General features: G+C 37.8%; 1 protein-coding gene across 2 annotated transcripts in view; it reads left to right on the forward strand.

Moving 5' to 3' along the window:
* Window positions 1-16,555, forward strand: part of CAST (calpastatin) — a gene marked incomplete at its 5' end in the record, with an annotated part of 62,880 nt that overhangs the window by 38,324 nt on the left and 8,001 nt on the right. For both annotated transcript variants that reach the window (XM_082013674.1, XM_082013675.1), the window contains 20 exons: window positions 353-403; window positions 732-788; window positions 955-1,071; window positions 2,639-2,734; window positions 3,239-3,340; window positions 4,130-4,210; window positions 4,305-4,358; window positions 4,940-5,029; window positions 5,171-5,266; window positions 5,956-6,054; window positions 7,205-7,288; window positions 8,179-8,226; window positions 10,683-10,787; window positions 11,074-11,175; window positions 11,865-11,966; window positions 13,014-13,097; window positions 13,869-13,916; window positions 14,087-14,182; window positions 14,621-14,719; window positions 16,119-16,220. In XM_082013674.1, the coding sequence (XP_081869800.1) occupies window positions 353-403; window positions 732-788; window positions 955-1,071; window positions 2,639-2,734; window positions 3,239-3,340; window positions 4,130-4,210; window positions 4,305-4,358; window positions 4,940-5,029; window positions 5,171-5,266; window positions 5,956-6,054; window positions 7,205-7,288; window positions 8,179-8,226; window positions 10,683-10,787; window positions 11,074-11,175; window positions 11,865-11,966; window positions 13,014-13,097; window positions 13,869-13,916; window positions 14,087-14,182; window positions 14,621-14,719; window positions 16,119-16,220 (1,713 nt within the window). The remainder of the gene's footprint in view (window positions 1-352; window positions 404-731; window positions 789-954; window positions 1,072-2,638; window positions 2,735-3,238; window positions 3,341-4,129; window positions 4,211-4,304; window positions 4,359-4,939; window positions 5,030-5,170; window positions 5,267-5,955; window positions 6,055-7,204; window positions 7,289-8,178; window positions 8,227-10,682; window positions 10,788-11,073; window positions 11,176-11,864; window positions 11,967-13,013; window positions 13,098-13,868; window positions 13,917-14,086; window positions 14,183-14,620; window positions 14,720-16,118; window positions 16,221-16,555) is intronic.

The raw sequence follows: 16,555 nt of genomic DNA on the forward strand, positions 1-16,555 counted from the left end.
TACTTACTGTACTTTGACTTGAGTTGAATTACAGGAATTGCTTTTGTGGCATGGGTGCAGAAAATGTTGAGATGTAAATCAAACTGTTAATTATATTTGTTTAATATCTTCCTTCCCTCTCTTTTTGATCCTTCATGGAGGGGGGCACACATTTGAGTGCTCTTAGGTTGCTGGAATGGAGATTTGTGCCAGGATGTTGTAAACTGCAAGATCAAAGCACTGTATATTAGTTGCATAGCATGTTGTGCTCACGAGTGTGAGCCTGTCTGATACTCTTCTTTATATAAGCCAGCCCCTTAGAAATAACCAAGCATATTAATCTCTGTCTGAATATATGTTGCTTATATTTCAGTCTGCACCAACAACTGAAACAGAATCTGGAAAAAACACACAGTCAACCAAGGTAAATGCTTATCTTTCACCTTTGGCAAGTTGTTGTACTTTGGTCTTTGACTAACTTTGGAAAAAAGAGGCTAAACTCTTTGCTACTATTGTGCCACGTGAAACTGCCATGCGATTAGTAAAATACCTGTGTGAAAAAGAGCTAGGAGCTGACAGGTGTGGAAATTAAATGTTTGGGGAGAACAATCAGGATGCTGTATTGCTTCACAGCAGCTTAAGAAGTGTTCTGTTAACCATCTTTAAATCTGTCTTGTGCTGATTTGAACTAGTGTTCCATAGCACTGAATGGTGGCAAGAATAAATGATGTAAATTTTTTATTTTATGACAGCCAACAGACTCTCAAGGTAAACAGCCATCTGAAGAGAAGCAAAAGGAAACCAGTGGTGTAAGTTGTATAATTTCTCTCTCTCCCTCTCTAATGAGAGTTTTTTTGGGTATTTTTCTTCTTTCTTTCTTCAGTTTAAAAAAAAAACCACATTAAAAAACCAAACCAAACAAAGCCAGCCTGTAAGTATTTCCATATCTAATGATAATAGTTTCTTTCTACACAGGCAAAAAAACAAACCTCACCTTCTGTGACAACACCTTCTAAACCAAATAATACAGGAAAAGTAACTACAACTCAAGCTGACCAGCCTCCACAAGCAACCTCCACAGACACAGCAAAGGTACAGTAGAAGTAGCTGTCCATTTTTTTATTATTTGTGTTACTGTAGGGGTTAGAAATCCACATGAAGATGGATTCTTATGCTGAATACTGTAAAGTGAAACTGGACCCCCAAAAGTCACAATGTAGAAAAGCTCAAAAGCTATCTTGTGTTTAAAGGTGTGTATGACAAACCTCCTTTTGCCACTTTAAAGTCTGGGACTTGAAACTTCATGCTTTACCCACTAATTAACTTAAACAACATCCTTAATATACCAACTCCAGCTATCCCATGGCAGCATTAATGGATGAGCATCACCTGCGGATAGAGCTGCCCAGCCAGATGGTACTGGTAGTTTTTGTAGGTTGTTTGATGATCCTGTTGTGCACCCACCTTTTGTTGTCCTCTTCATACATCTGTCTTCATTGTCCAACACACTCTGGCTGTCAGCCAAGCAAGCGACATTAAGATTATTACAATTCTAGGCTTGTTCCTGAGTGGTACATGTTTGGGGCTCCTCTGTCATTCATGCAAGCTTTTTGATGGTTCCTTGCAGATACGTGGCTGTAGTTGGTTCATTGCCAGTCTCTTCCCTTGCCCCTTCACTACTGAAGGTGAAGCATTGCCATCGTGGAGCTCCTTCACGTGTGGCATTTTTGTAGTAGCAGTGTTGGCTCCAAATGCAGCGGGTCAGCAGGTTATCCATTTACAGTAGGGCAGCCCATATGCCCTGACTGCAAGACTCTGGGAAAAAAAACTATGGAGAGAAGGGTTGGGGAAAAAGTTGGGGAGGGGTCATTTCAGAGGGGCAAGTGGAGAGGAAACTGGAGCAAAAGTGTGTAGTAGAGTCAGGATCTAGATCTTTAGGTCTTCTGGTCTGCAGGTGTCTGGGTAACAAGGCCAGAGTAACATGAAGGCCTCCTGCACCTCTACTACAACCCACTTTTTTTGCCATAAATGAGAATGTCAGTAATGCAAAAGTCTGCATTTTGTATTGGTGTTGCTCCTGCACCTAACTCTCTGAAGCAGTTTTCACCTTGCCTGTTTGAGTGGTGTTTGCTGCTGGTGTATTGGTGTATTGAGAGCTATCAGGTGTAAATGAAAGCTTTCAAAAGAGACTTGGAAGTGGCCTCCTAGTCTTTCTGCATTGCAGATTTCTTTTACTGGAGAAGTAAAAGAAAGAGGTAGAGTACTTAAAATTATATGCTTTCCTTGTTGCAGCAAAATCACACTGGAAGCAGAGTATGTCTCTCTGGGATTGCACATAGATGGTAGCTTACTCTGCCCAAGCATCTGGATGCTGTGCAGGTGTATTAGCCAGCTGCTGAGTCCAAAAACATATACGTGGCTTGAGTTGGATGTTTTAGGCTGGGCTCACTATCATGCAAGCTGCAGCTACTCCACTTCTAGACCACTCAGCCACTAGGTAGAGCCAGCTTATCTTTTTTATTCAAAATGTAGATGAAGAGGGACAATACATAGGCATGCCTGAATAGAACATCTTTGTTTTACTTTGTTTTGTCTCTAGCTTTTTTAACATAGGGCCATATAATAAGGCTGTCTCTTAATTTTTCTCTCATTTCTCCAGCCTAAGTCTGAGAAGATGTCCATAGCGGCTGGCACAGCTGGTGCAGAGGCAGCCAGTGCAAGTGTGGTTACTGCAGCTGATAAGTCAAGTACCGAGGTTGGTAAACACAGTCCCAGGCAAATGCTTCCCTTGTAAAAATGTCTTGGAGAGTGCTTCTCTCTCTGAAACGCTTCAGTTTCAGAAAAAATAAATTAGTAACTGCTGAAGCATTGCTGTGTAGTAGTTATGTATGGTGGTGGTGAAGGACTGTCTGAAAGAGTAGGTAATAAACTAGTGGCATGTCATTTGTGTTTTGTCAAATCGGACTTATTTAGAATCACTTCTACCATAACTAGCATAAAATTAATTATTCTTTATCTTCAGTTATGTTTGTATATGTATGCATGTATATCAGCTTGTATATAAATACAGTCTTGTTACTGACATTGTAGAATGAGTTTAAGAACAGTTCTCACTGAAAAATTTGGCAAGTGCAGGACCTACTGAAGGAAAGCTTTTGCTTTAGTTTCCAGGAGTTTTCTACAGATTCACCATATGATTCATATTTTTGTGTTCCTTTGTACAGCATGGTAACTTCATAATGGTCTCCTTATTTTTTAGCCTGGTATGGATGAGTCGGCACTAGATAGCCTAATAGATACCCTAGGTGGACCTGAAGATGATGTGCCTACTAGTCCTGTTTACACTGGTCCGGAAGTTACGGTATTTTACATTTTTTATTTTTTTTTTTTTTAGAAAATTAATCTCTAAATTATGTTTGTAGTTGCTCACTACTACGTTGATCCAGTATTCTCACTTTGATCTGCTAAGAGGTAAAACAGTTTGCACAGTTGCATTTCAGTGTTGTTTTCAGTAATACAGAAATGATAGTTACGGATGTACTGCAGTAGAAAACAGTAAAGTGTCAACAAAGAAGTTTTGTTGCTTTTTGAAGTGACTTCCAAACATGGTCTCCAGTGGATTTAAAAAAAGACAGTGATGAAGATGTAAGAGAGAGTAAACAACCTAGGAGATCTCATTTCTACCTGAGAAAGAGTAAACTATTGAGAATCTGGGGAAGAATGCATACTTTTTCTGAGTTAGAATGAGAGAGTAACGTAAGAAGGATTAAGATTACAAGCTCAATGGCTCAGTGCAGTACTTGGACATGATAAAAATTTTGGAATTTATAAATATTTAAAATGCAATCTAGGTACCGCAATACATTCTATGGCCTGAGACACTGAAATGGCTTATGTTAATGCAGAAGGAGTCTGGCAATGGAGACGCAGAGTTTTGCTACATGACTTGTACTGTTGGAGCTAGTCCAGATGTATGTCCATGACACTAGGTTCTGAAAGGCACTATATAGTCATGGTTCAGGATTGGCCCTCTGACCTAGCCAACCCTCATATTTTCCTTCCAGAAGTTTTGTTGTAGATAGCTCTACATTAGAAATGTATTTCAATAAACAAGAGCACAAAAACATTAACGTGTGCGTTCTTTTCATAGGAAGATGTATATTCAAGATACTTGGAAGAAATGGGTAAACGGGAAGGTAGTCTCCCTCCAGAGTATGTTAAGTTGTTGAAGGTTAGTGAGTTTAAAGAAATATTCTTGATGTGTGTTTTCTTTCATATTGTATGTTTTTGCTTTGAATTTATTACAAAATTAATTCTCATTTTAGAGCAAAGGGGATGGCAAAGATGGAGTCCCACCAAAAGTAGATGAACAAGATGAAGTAAGACTTTTTGTTTACATTGGAAGGTGAAAATAACCCAATTATCATTGGATTCCTAGGAAAATTTAAATGTTGCCTGTCTTCCAAAGATTCCAGGAAGTGGGAGAGGGCTGTGAGGTGCCAGATAACATAGATAGGGATAAAACTAAATAGAATTTGGCACAGATGTTTTTAATAAAGAAGTAGGAATTTTCAGGACACTGACTGAAGCCCAAACAAGTCAAATAAATGGTCATAGAGATATTGGGTGTAATAATAACAAAGGGAAGAAATAGTAGCTGTGCATGCAGGAGTCTCTTTGTAACGTCTTTAGCAAAGATTTCTTTAATTTCTATACTTGGCAAGAGAATTCTGTAACCCAGCTCAATTTTACTGTTTATAAGTTTAACATCTAAAAATAAAAGCTTATCTGAAATCAACCAGTGGGGGGAAATATCTTTCTTTTTTCTGTGACAGCAACATATGCTTATGAGGTCATTGTGTGAGTAAGCATGGAGCACATCCTGATTTTAAACCACGTTTGACAGCACTGGTATTTGAACTTTTAATAATCATAACCTAGTTTGCAATGTCTTGCTCAGAAACCAATGACAGATGATGAACTTGCAGAGGCCCTGTCATCTGACTTTACCTGTAGTACTGCTTCTGCTGAAGAAAAGAGTCTGACAGAGGTATTGATATTTTTCTTACCATTGCATGCCATTATTGTCTTAATATTTTGCTTTAAAATTATCTTGACAATTTTCCCCTTCTTTTTATTTTTGCAAATTTGCCTCTGATTTTGTATCTCTCATTTTGCCCTTATGTAAAAGAAACCAAGCAAGGAAAGAGAAATCGTGCAAGCACAAGCAGCAAGTTCAGTGAAGACCTCAGTTCCTCCTAAGGAGAAGAAAACAAAGTCAAAAGAGGTATGCATAGCCGTTTTTTGACTGGTTAACTTCTAATTAGAATTTACAAGTATGTGTTGTATTTTATATGTGCCTGATTCTGTAAAGATGCTCATCGTCCTCAGTTTCAGTTGCAAATCCTGTTTATCATAGAAAGTACAGGAATAATAGGAATTGCCATTGCTCAGACTTTTAACTGTACTTTAAACATCCGGCCTTGATGGGTCAGATGATTTTTCCTTCTGGATTCTTCTGCAGAATAACTAGGTCTTCTGACTAGAGGCAATAGGGTATAAAAGTGAATGTGTTATCTATGTGAGGCATGTTTAAAACTTGGATATGAGGTAATTTTCTCATGTTTTACAAGCCTTTCTTTTTTCCTCTGTAGAAAGCAAGTGTGACCTAACACTTTCTGTGTTTGCCATTTCTATGCATATAGCACTTCTGTTACATGTTGCTTCACTTTTTTTTTTCCTTTGTCTTTTCCCCTCTTTTTAAGAGGAGATATGCCTTGATGAGACTGTGCTAATCTTACCACATAATTTGCCATGTTGTGCAATGTGATGTTAAGGAAATCAGGTAAAGCCAAACAGAAATGACCAGTCTGGAGCTGGCTGTTTGCTTAATAGACAGCATAAAAGATATGTAAGGTAGTACCTGTGTCAACTTAAAGAAATAATAAAATGATTTGCATATTTTCTTAAATACAGGAAATTAAAGATGATGCAGTGGAAGCTCTTCTTGATACTCTTGGTGGACCTGAACCTGAACCTGAAGAAGATCTTAGCCCAGTTGTAGAGGTGTCAGAGGTATAATCTTATTCCTGTTTACAGCAGCTTTCAGACTCTCCCATGGAATCCTGAGTCCTCTTTGTTAGTGTACAAATGTGTAAAATAATAACAAAGCAACTTTATTATCAAAAACCTAAGGAATGTCTGAGTCTTACATGATGAAGAAAATTAAGAAATGACAAAATCCTGAGTGGGTACAGGTGGAATAGAATATAGTAGGATGGCCTGGAGAATGATAAGCATTTCATTGGCTATACAAGCATACATACATACACTTTCCCTGTGTTAGCTATAGCTGCTCTCTTTTTTTCTGCAAGGACTGCGTACAATTTACAGCAAGCTTCTGTTTTGCATGTATTTGCTGTTCGTTTTTTAATTAATTTTGGGGGTTTTAGTGCACTTACTCCTTTATTTGTCAGACCCCATTATGTTTCTGATTTGGGTCTTGCCTTCTGCTGTGTCTTCTAAGACTTTGGTTTTCTTCAACAGCTAGATTTTAACAGCAGCCTTGTGTTTGCATGTTAAACTTTGACTTTTTTGTTTAGTTTTGCAAACTCTGCCTATAACCCTACTAGTATCAGTTATTTTCCCCTGTCTTCACTTAAAGCTCAGAGCAAACAAATGATGGAAATAGTAGAAAATACTTTGTTGCTGAGAGAAGATGTTGGAGCTCAATTTTGACAAATTGTATTGCAGATTCAGTCAGTCTGGGCCTTCAGATAACTTAGTGGGTGCATTGCTTCATGAAGGAGGTCCAGAGAATTAAAAGCTGTGTTTCAATAGGACTGATGGAAAAAGATACAGAAATAAAGCTTGTATAACTGGAATGATGAAATCCAAGCAAACCTGAGGATTTTGTACACCCCAAAAATTCTAACATTACCTGCCACAAAGTCGTGGCTCTGAATAGTGTCTGAAGTTTATTAGAATTTAAAATTATATAGCGGTATTCACATATGGCATTAATTCCTAAGCCATGGCAATTTTACCACAGAAATTTGATAGGAATAGATTGAGGAGTTTTAGTATCTTCATATATGGAATGATTTTGTCTGGTGCTAGTACTTCTTCAAACAGTAGGCTGAAGAATCTTGATTGTGAAGTTGAGTGTACTTTTCAATTTTTATTTTGATTTCTCTAAGTGATTTTTTTGTTCTTTCTTTTAAAGGCAAAAGCTAAAGAGAAGAAAGAAAAAAAGGCTGGAGAACATGATGATACAATACCTCCAGAATACAGGTTAACACCAGAGTTGGTAAGTTTTTCGTATGTCCATTGTTTTGTAAATAGGGCACTTTATCTGACACTTTATTTTGTCAAGGAGAGGGAAAGAACATGCAGAAAACAAGCAAAACTGCTATTTAATCAGTGGCTTTCTCCAGTTGGTGATTTCTATATCTCTAATTTCCTTCCCTTCATTTGTGGGCATGACTGGGTTTTTCAGGCATTCTGAGCAAAGATCTCATCTTCCCAGGTCACACATTCCTTCTCCAAGAGTAGTGTTACTTGTTTCTGATATTAAACCTCAGTGTGGTAAAATGGTGTGAAAATTACACTCATTTTTTCATATTGTCACTTCAAGCAATGCAGATTTGTTCAAAGTTAAGCAAAACAATAGAACTGAGATGTGTTTTCCATGAAGTTCAGAATTGAAAGTTTTTGTGATGGTTATAACAGCTGTTAACAAGATTGCTATATAAACTGGCCTTGCTGGAACTGAATGTTAACATTCTGTGTTGAAAGAAGTTGTTTTACCCCTTGTTTTAGAGCTTTCAAGACTGCCTGACTACAGACCTGGGATTTTATCCTCTATTTGTTCAAGTGCAGTTGTTTTTTGCACTCAAAGCTTCTTTACTACTGGATGAATTCCTGCTGTTTTACTATGGAATTAATTCCTGCTGCATGTTGATACAGATAGGAGTGAACACTTTTTGGTCTCATGGCCCATTTATATTGTGCTAACATCACATTTCTTTTTTTTATCCACTTAACCTGGCCAAGTAAGTATTCCCTCAGTGCTGTTACTGTGTCACTGATGTAATCTTGTGTGTATCATTTATTTTGTATTGTTTTGCTGGTGTTTATAAGAGTGTGGCACTTCTTATAACAGTGGAAAAATGCCAATACTATTTACTTTATTTTTAGGATAAAGATGGAAAACCAATATTGCCAAAGCCTGAAGAAAAACCTAAGGTTAGAAAACTGACAATGTTGTAGGAGTGTGAATAGCTACCCTGTTTCTCCTTCTCTGTCATCACTTCTCTCTGTGCCATTATGTAAGTCTTTTGGTCTGCTTGTGTGTTTATGTCCTTGCACAAAACCTGCTGATCTGAAGTGTCAAGTGAAAGTTAGTTTTATTGAAATTCACTGGCTGTGAATGAAGAGCTCATGGTAAGAAAAAGGTTTACAGATCACAAAGATAGGAGAGAGTTACAGAAATGACTGCTGACAGAAAGGAAAGCTGTATGGGGAGTTACTGTAAGGTAGAAGCCTGTTGGAGCTGTTGAAGGACACAGAGGGGCAAGGCAGGAAAATCCTTTTGTCTTGACAGTTTTCTCTCATTAGTCATCAAATATAAAGGAATATGACTGAAAAGAAGGAAAAAGCTGCTATGGACATTCTCCTAATGCAAAAGAACAACTTGAACTTTGCAAAAAGTATCCATCGTGGTGTAGCAACTACAGGGTAGATTGAAAGAGAAAGTTAGAAAAGTTAATTGAAAATGCACAGGAAGCAAGCAAAAATAGGAAAAGCAAAGGAACTGTGCACTGAAGAAACTGAGGGCTTCACTTTGGAAATACTGTGGGTTGAGGAGTGCTGCTGAAATTGGAAAAGTACACATAAACCTCCATTATTCTGAAATGAGTGTGAAGGTCAGGACCAATTGGAGTGAGAATAACACTGTGCTTTTTTAGCAGAAATATGAAGTAATTTCTGTTATTCAAGCTAGAAATCTGGAGGAATGCAAAGGCAGGATGAATAGACTTTACATCTCTAAAATTTTTGTGTCAGGTCCTAGATGTGCAATCGTATTGAGTGGGTGATGCATAAGAGCTGCACAGAAGGAATGCCTGCCAAGCATGTCATAAGGAAAAAAGAGCAGCTGTGCTCTGAGAGAACCAGGCACTAATGCTAGAAGACAAGCCTTCCTGTTTCACAGGGAGCGCAACAGAGATGGCACACACAAAAAAGAAAAGCTCCAGAAGAGGAACATGGCATGAGTTAAGGGTGGTTGGTTCATAGTTTGACTGAAGTCCAGTAAAAAAACAAAGCAGAAGATGAGGTCAGAATTATGAGGCCTTATGCCAAAAGAATTAAGTGCTTAGTATAAGAATAAGTATTCGTATGCTTTTCCACCCTCATCAGTCAGACACACGGATAAAATTTAATAGTTATTCTGTAAGTGAATCACAGGGCTATTGAAGTCCTATGTTACAGTATTTTTCTCAGCACTACTTCACTGTTTATAATTTGAAGAAAGTGATATTGAGCCAGATGTGTTTGCCCATACCTCCTGTGGTATCATCAGTAATGTAGATCTGTGAAACCAAAACCAGCAAAACAAAAAAAATTATGTCAATAGCTGAAAAACCTTCAATCGCTTACCGTTCTTCCTTGATTTCTGATGAATACAAAGTAGTTCTTCCTTCATGAGTTCACCTAAGGCTTCTATTACTTTGGGCCTCCATTCTGCATACCTTTAAGCACATGCAGTGGCATTACTTTTGTGAAAATAAGTTGTTAGGCTTTTTTGATTTAGTGGTTGAAAGAGGAATTCAGTCACTATGAAAAGTGGTGTCGGCCTTACATGATGCAAAATTTTTAAAGACTTAGGGGCACTGATTGCTAAAGGAAGGCAAGTGGGAGGGAAAATAAGAGACTTTTCTTTAGAAATGTCATTTTATATGTTATGAATTTGACCAAATGAACCCTAACAAATTAAGTTCCACGTAGCAAGTGACTGGTGATCACTGCTAGCAAAGACTTGAACATTTAGGTGTAAATAGTAGTTTGAAGGATCCCAGGAACATTAGTTGTAGATCATGGAAGTACATAGATCACATAGGATCAACAGATTGTAATAAATCACAGAGTAGGGAACTAAAATTGCAGTTTATTCACTTTTACCTAAAACGTGCAGAAAACTGCTGTCGGCAGTCAGTGCTCCAGCTGACACTGCCTCTGAAGGAACTCTAGTTCTGCTGGAAGAAAAGAAAAAAACCCATAAAAATGGCAGAATCATAATCTGATAGTGCTGCTTTCCACTACCTATATGTAATTTTTACTTGAAGTATTATAACAACATGGTGCTATTACAGTAAATACTATCTGGTAAATATTAGCAATTTTTTTCTAATGAAGAGGTTGCATTTTCCTTTTCATTAGCCCTGTAAAAGTATTGAACATAATGTTCTGTACATTATATCGACTGTTGATAACAAAGCAACTGACTCATTCTGAAAAGTGGTTTTCATAATTTTATGTACTGCGAAATTCATGCTGTTTTGTTGCATGTAAATGTGAAAGGTTATTTTGGTGTAGGCTACAAGAAGTTTTTCTGCTTTCTGAAAAATTCAAATATAATTCTTGAAAAAATAAATTAAAAACAGGCAGTGAGTCACCCATACCACATACGTCTTTTTTTGCAGCCTTTGAGTGAATGTGATCTTGTTGATGAATTTTCAAAAGACTTCGCCTGCCCTGCACAGCCTGCAGTAGAATCCAAACCATCAAAGCCCAGCAGCACATCCAAAGTATGTCTTTCTAGTTCACTGAAGACACTGACACTGGTAGTTTTGCTAAGACTGGGTAATGCTACTATCAAGAAAAATACTTTCTTCTGTTTCTGTTTCCCTCCCCCCCCGTTGCCTTCAGTGGAACATGCAGTATTGACATTTAGTCCTTAATTGAGGGGCTGCTACCTTTAAGCTGAGACTTTTCTTTCTTGTTTTGTATTGTATTAAAAAAAGGACACTTAACAGGTACATTTTGGGTTTCTGAGCATATTCAGTAAAATGTAGTGTAATTGTTCTGTTTCAGAAGCCTTCAGATCCTGTGTCTGCAAAAGCTACTGAGGATGAAGTAGTCCCTCGTGCCACAGCTTGCGCTGTGCAGTCTGCAGCTCCATCAGCTGTGTCTTCAGTGAGTAGTCTTAGCTGGAGCTAATGCAAAACTCAGTGCTTCATTTATGCAATGGTATAGCGTATTGTCAAGATGTTTATTTCGGGATTGCATATTCTTCCTCCCTAGAGGTAAGCCACAAAGGCCGACGGTTTTCCAGAACAATTAAGTCAAGCACAAACTGAATAGGGAAAGTCAGTGACCTTCTTAATAGAGGAAGTGAAACTGACAGTTCTTGTGGTCTACTCTAAAAGGGATGCTGTTTGTGAACTTAATAGATACTGAAGGAAAAGACAAACTCTACAAAAAAATCATAATTTTCCTACTAAGTATTTTGGAAGATTGCATTAAAGGCTGACATTCTTGCATCTCTCCTCAGAATATATATGCTTCTATTAAAAAAGAAAAAAATGAACAGCCCCCCCATACCCCGCTGAACATTTTAGCTGTAAGTCTTCAGAAAGGTGAAGCCTGTTTACAGAGCAACCCCTGTCAAAGTTTTGTTATGCCTTGAACTCAGCAGATCCCAAGTTTGTAAAGACAACTAAGGAGAGAAGCATTACAGTTTTTTAGTTTACTTCTCAATTTTTACCTTAAGTAATGTGTGGCTGGCGGTAGTAGCTGGCAGTGGTAGTATACGTACAGGTTTCTTCAGGTGCAGCTGAGCTCCAAACTAAGAATTGTTTTTTACTATATCAATACCCTTACAGGTTGGTAACGTTGCAGATGAAGCACTGGAAGCCTTGTCCAGTAGCCTAGGAAAGAGGGAGCCTGACCCAGATGAAAAGAAACCTACTGTGGACAAAGTTAAGGTAGAGAAACAATCAGACCTTAAAAAATAGACTTTTGATGTAATTATCTTTGATGTTACTGTATTTCCTCAGGCTAGAAACAATTTAGAGATAATACTTGCAGGTTTTTTTAAAAACAAAATTTACTTGTGACACCATTTGTGTTTTGCTTAGGAAGTACTAGTGGGATTTCAACACAGTGATTACATTTTCTTAATCATTTTGCCTATTACAGTGCAGTAGTTCCCTCAGCTTCTGAAAACTGCATTTGCTTAGTGTCTTACTGCTGAACCAAAGCAGAATTAGCATGCATGTCAGAGGTGGCATACAGTGTGGTCCTTTTGCAAAAGGAACCAACTTTATGATGAGGTATTTAAATTAGGAATGATACATAACACTTTGGGTTTTTCACTGATCTTGTTATTTTAACAGGGAGCCTTAAGTAAGTCACTGAAATGTGTGTATTCTGTCTTAAGGGAATGCTGTTCACAGTCACAGTCTGAATGCCCCCATTTGCCTCCTCAAACCATGGGCCATGTGGTATTGACTGGAGGCAAAAATAGAGGACAGCTCTTCTGGTGGGCTGGAACTCTTATCAACGAGAAGTTTCCAAAGTTGGCTTTACTACCTTTTCTTAGTTGTCATCTTCCAAAATAACTTGCATGATGTGTAGTCCTTTTTGAAGTTGGCTACCAATTTCTCTGATCAGCGTTCCTTTGCATGCAGGCCAGGTAGCTGTTGAGTGGATTTAAAAAAAAAGTCAAGAATTAAGACTCAGAGGTATAATGCTAGTTATTGGTCCATGCTTGTCTATTTACTTAACTGTTGATTTTTATTGAAATAGGTAGAGCTACTCCTGATACACACAGGAGGAAACAGGCAGAGAAATGAAGGCTTTCTCAAGAGAAAAGGGTTTCTTCTAATTTGCATGAGATTTTTATCTGGTAGTTGGATTTAAAGACTAATTTGAATTAGTAGACTGGAGACTTTGAAAGCTTGCTCATATGCCTTTCTGTTGGGATGTAGTTACTTCGTTTTATTAATACTATTTTTATTTTGCCTTCATAGGAGAAAACCAAACAGGAAGAATGCAAAAAACTGGGTGAAGATGAAGGAACAATTCCTCCAGAGTACAGATTAACAGAAGCAAAAGTAATTTATTTCATGTGCTGTAGTCTTACTTTTGTTTCATTCCTCAGAATATATGGATGAAACTGAAACTCTTACTTAATTTTGAAATGTTGATGTTTAGTTCAGCCATTTTTATAGTATATAAAAATTGCAGTTTCTAGTTCCTGAATATCTGACATCTGTCATTAGATGCCTGTATAGGCACCCAAGTGGTTTAGATGCAAGTACCTACACATGAATAATTTTGTCTGAGATTAGTGCACTGGAGTCTTTGATTAGCTTTTTGTGTTTTAGAACTTAATAAATTGTGTTTGGTCAAAACTGTTAAAAAAACCAACGCTTCAAGCTGCTATTTTTATGAATATCACCACATGACTCATTTAACATAACATGCTTACATATAGCCAAGACTTGCACACCACCTGTCACAGCTGCTGGTGTGAAAAGATACAGTCTTTCTGGACTCTGCATCCAGGAGTATTGTCACCAATCTGGAAGTTGTGGTTTTATTTATTAATTGTGCTATTTCCATGGAAATAGCACAATTACGTAGGGAGGCTCAGAATCCTGAATCCCTTTTCAGCACTCAGAGTTTTCAAAGTTACAGGACCTGGATTTTTTAAATGACTCCTTGAGTAACAGCAGTAGGTGCTAGAGGATACTACTTGGATCATTTTCTTGTGTAATGCTTTCTGTCATTCCATGAATGCTTTCAGAGTATTTGTAATGGCATGGTTGTTTAAGGACTGCTTGGTTTAATGTAAGGGCCTTTTTTTTTTTTTTTTTTTGTAGGATAAAGATGGAAAACCACTCTTACCAAAACTTGAAGAAAAGTCCCAGGTAAAAAATTGAATATTCATTCATTTCATTAATATTTCATTCATTAATTACTTACTCAAATGTGAGTAAGGTTTCTCAGTCTTCAGTTTAAAAATGGGGATAGGCTGTGTTACCTGTTCACTTTTTAATAGATGAAAAGTTTTGAAAGCCTCTCTTTTTTTCAATGATAGCCTATGAGTGAAAACGATCTTTTAGAGGGTTTGACAGAAGGATTTTCCTGTTCTCCATCTCCATCTGCACCATTACCTAAGCCAACTGTAATAAAGGTGAGTAAATTTGATACAGAAGAGAGAGCAGGACTTCAATAATTAGCAACAAATAGATAATTTAGTTGTCATATCTTTTTACCAGTTGCTTGCATAAGTAATGCTTTGCAGTTGGGACTTTTAAAAATGTTACTTAGGAGTATAAATGGAGTTGAGGAAATCTTAGCTCCTCTGAAGTAACATAAACCCTGCCTCTCACTTAAGCTGTGCCAGGGTTTAACCCAGTAGTTGAAATGGAAGATTGAACTTGAGCAAACTGAGATGCAAACCAGTTGCAAAATGCTTCTCAGGAAGGGAAATCTGAAATAATTAGAGCTTCTAAGAAAAATAAAGTCCTAGAAATAAACCGTATAGGCATTTGAATTTAGATGCGTGGAATTCAATGCATGTTTTTCTCTTAGGCCTCTATGTTAGTAATGATGCTGTGTCTTGTTTCAGAAAACCAGGGAGGATAAAAAGCCTGCAGATTCCTCAGATGTTATCTCTGCTGCTACAGTTTCTTCAGTGCACTCAGCAGCTCCACTCTCTTCTACCTCAGTAAGCAACCTCTCCTGTAGATCCTCATCTAGTATCTACCTTTCTTTATGGAGCGTGTGGTCAAACACTGGAACAGGCTTCCTAGAGAGGTGGTCAATGCCCCAAGCCTGTCAGTGTTTAAGAGGCCTTTGAACAATGCCCTTAATGATATGCTTTAACTTTTGGTCAGCCCTTCACTGGTCAGGCAGTTGGACTAGATGATTGTTGCGGGTCCCTTCCAGCTGAACTATTATTCGATTTGATTCGATTCGATTCTATCTCAAACTAAGAACTGACTAACGGAGAGAGATGGCAGCATGATCTGGCCCGTTTTACCAGTATAGTCTTTTGCAAAGTTAAATAATTTATTGCCATGGAGGGTAAAAAAAAGTTCTTTCTGGGGAAAAAAAAAAAGTGTGAGTTTCTGGACACATTGTGTTCAACTTACTGCAAAGACTGGTCTGCCTGTTTTGTCGAGTTCCACTCACTGTTGTATTTCAGCCTGCCTTTGAAACCTCCCCACCTGCACTTCGAAAAGGAAGTGCCTAGTCCTGTGCTGATTCCTCCAGAGTTACTGAGGACATCAGAGGATGTGTGTATTTCCTTTCTGTGGGGCAACGCAGGTAGTACCTTTGTGCAAATGGGTTCATTTTTAGTCTTGGGCTGTTAACCGAACCACACCTTTCTTTACCTGGTTAGGTAATGAGAACATTTAAAATAATGATAGTGTAGTCATTGCAGTGGCAATATCATCTGTTAAGCCTATAAAAGGAGGAGTTCAAGGTTAACGGAGGGACAGCGAGCGCCAAGACGAGGAGAACTTCCCTTCGTTGCATTTAGTGGTAGTGTTGCACGCTGCCGCCTTTCTCCATTCTGGTACGTGCAGTGGGAGCTCCCTCTAGTGTTTCCAGCCAAATTTGAACGTGGAATATAAAGCTCCTCCCCCTTGGCTTTTAGTTGGTCTTGAGGGCTTTTTTTCTAACCAGCGTTTGAGTAAAACTGGTGTGAATTACCAAAAGACCATATATATTGTAAAGATAAAATGTTAATAAGTTTTAATTCAGATTGACACTTCCTGAGAAGCTAATCTGCAGTGCTAATGGTGTTTGCAAACTGAATGGCAATTACCAAAACACAATATTTTCAAAGAACTGTTCTCATTAGATCAGTTAGGCTTATGTGTAACAAAGGCCATTAAAATAACTTCCATTACCCCTCTTGAAATGATGTTTTCTGTAAGACTAAATATTCTGTAATTGTTTTCCCCAGCTATTGCATTACGTTGTAATTACAAAGGGAGACATGATTGCTCATTGTTCACTGAAGTTGACGGTTTATTAGTCAGTACTTACATTAGCTGGATTAATTAAATTATTTTTACAGCTGATTTGCATTCACGAGTGTGTTTATGCTTTGATAGGGAGGAAAAGAGATGGATGAAGCCTTGGATCTCCTGTCTGATTCCCTGGGACAGAGAGAACCTGACCCTGATGAGAACAAACCAGTTGTGGATAAAGTAAAGGTAAAAAAAAAAATTCTGAAAATTATGCAGTCTGGGGAACAAATAAACAAACAAAAAAACCCCTGAGATACTTACCTGGTTTCTTGAATTTTTTTTTTAATGGTATACTGTAATATTTCTTACATACTCATAGGATTACATGGCATGTGATTTTCAGATGTAGGAGCAAGGTTACTAGAAAAAAAACAACATACTCTTATGTTGTCCTATATATAGGTATATCAACCACTTCACTGTTTTTTTTCCTCTAAGCATGCACTTTTCAATCAGCTGGATTACTTGTGTTTTTTGTGAAAAGCGTTGAATTAGTTAATATACTTTAGCCACTTGGAGGT

This window comes from Phaethon aethereus (assembly GCF_964289735.1).
Source record: "Phaethon aethereus genome assembly, chromosome: Z".
In the NCBI taxonomy this organism is placed as follows: Eukaryota; Metazoa; Chordata; class Aves; order Phaethontiformes; family Phaethontidae; genus Phaethon; species Phaethon aethereus.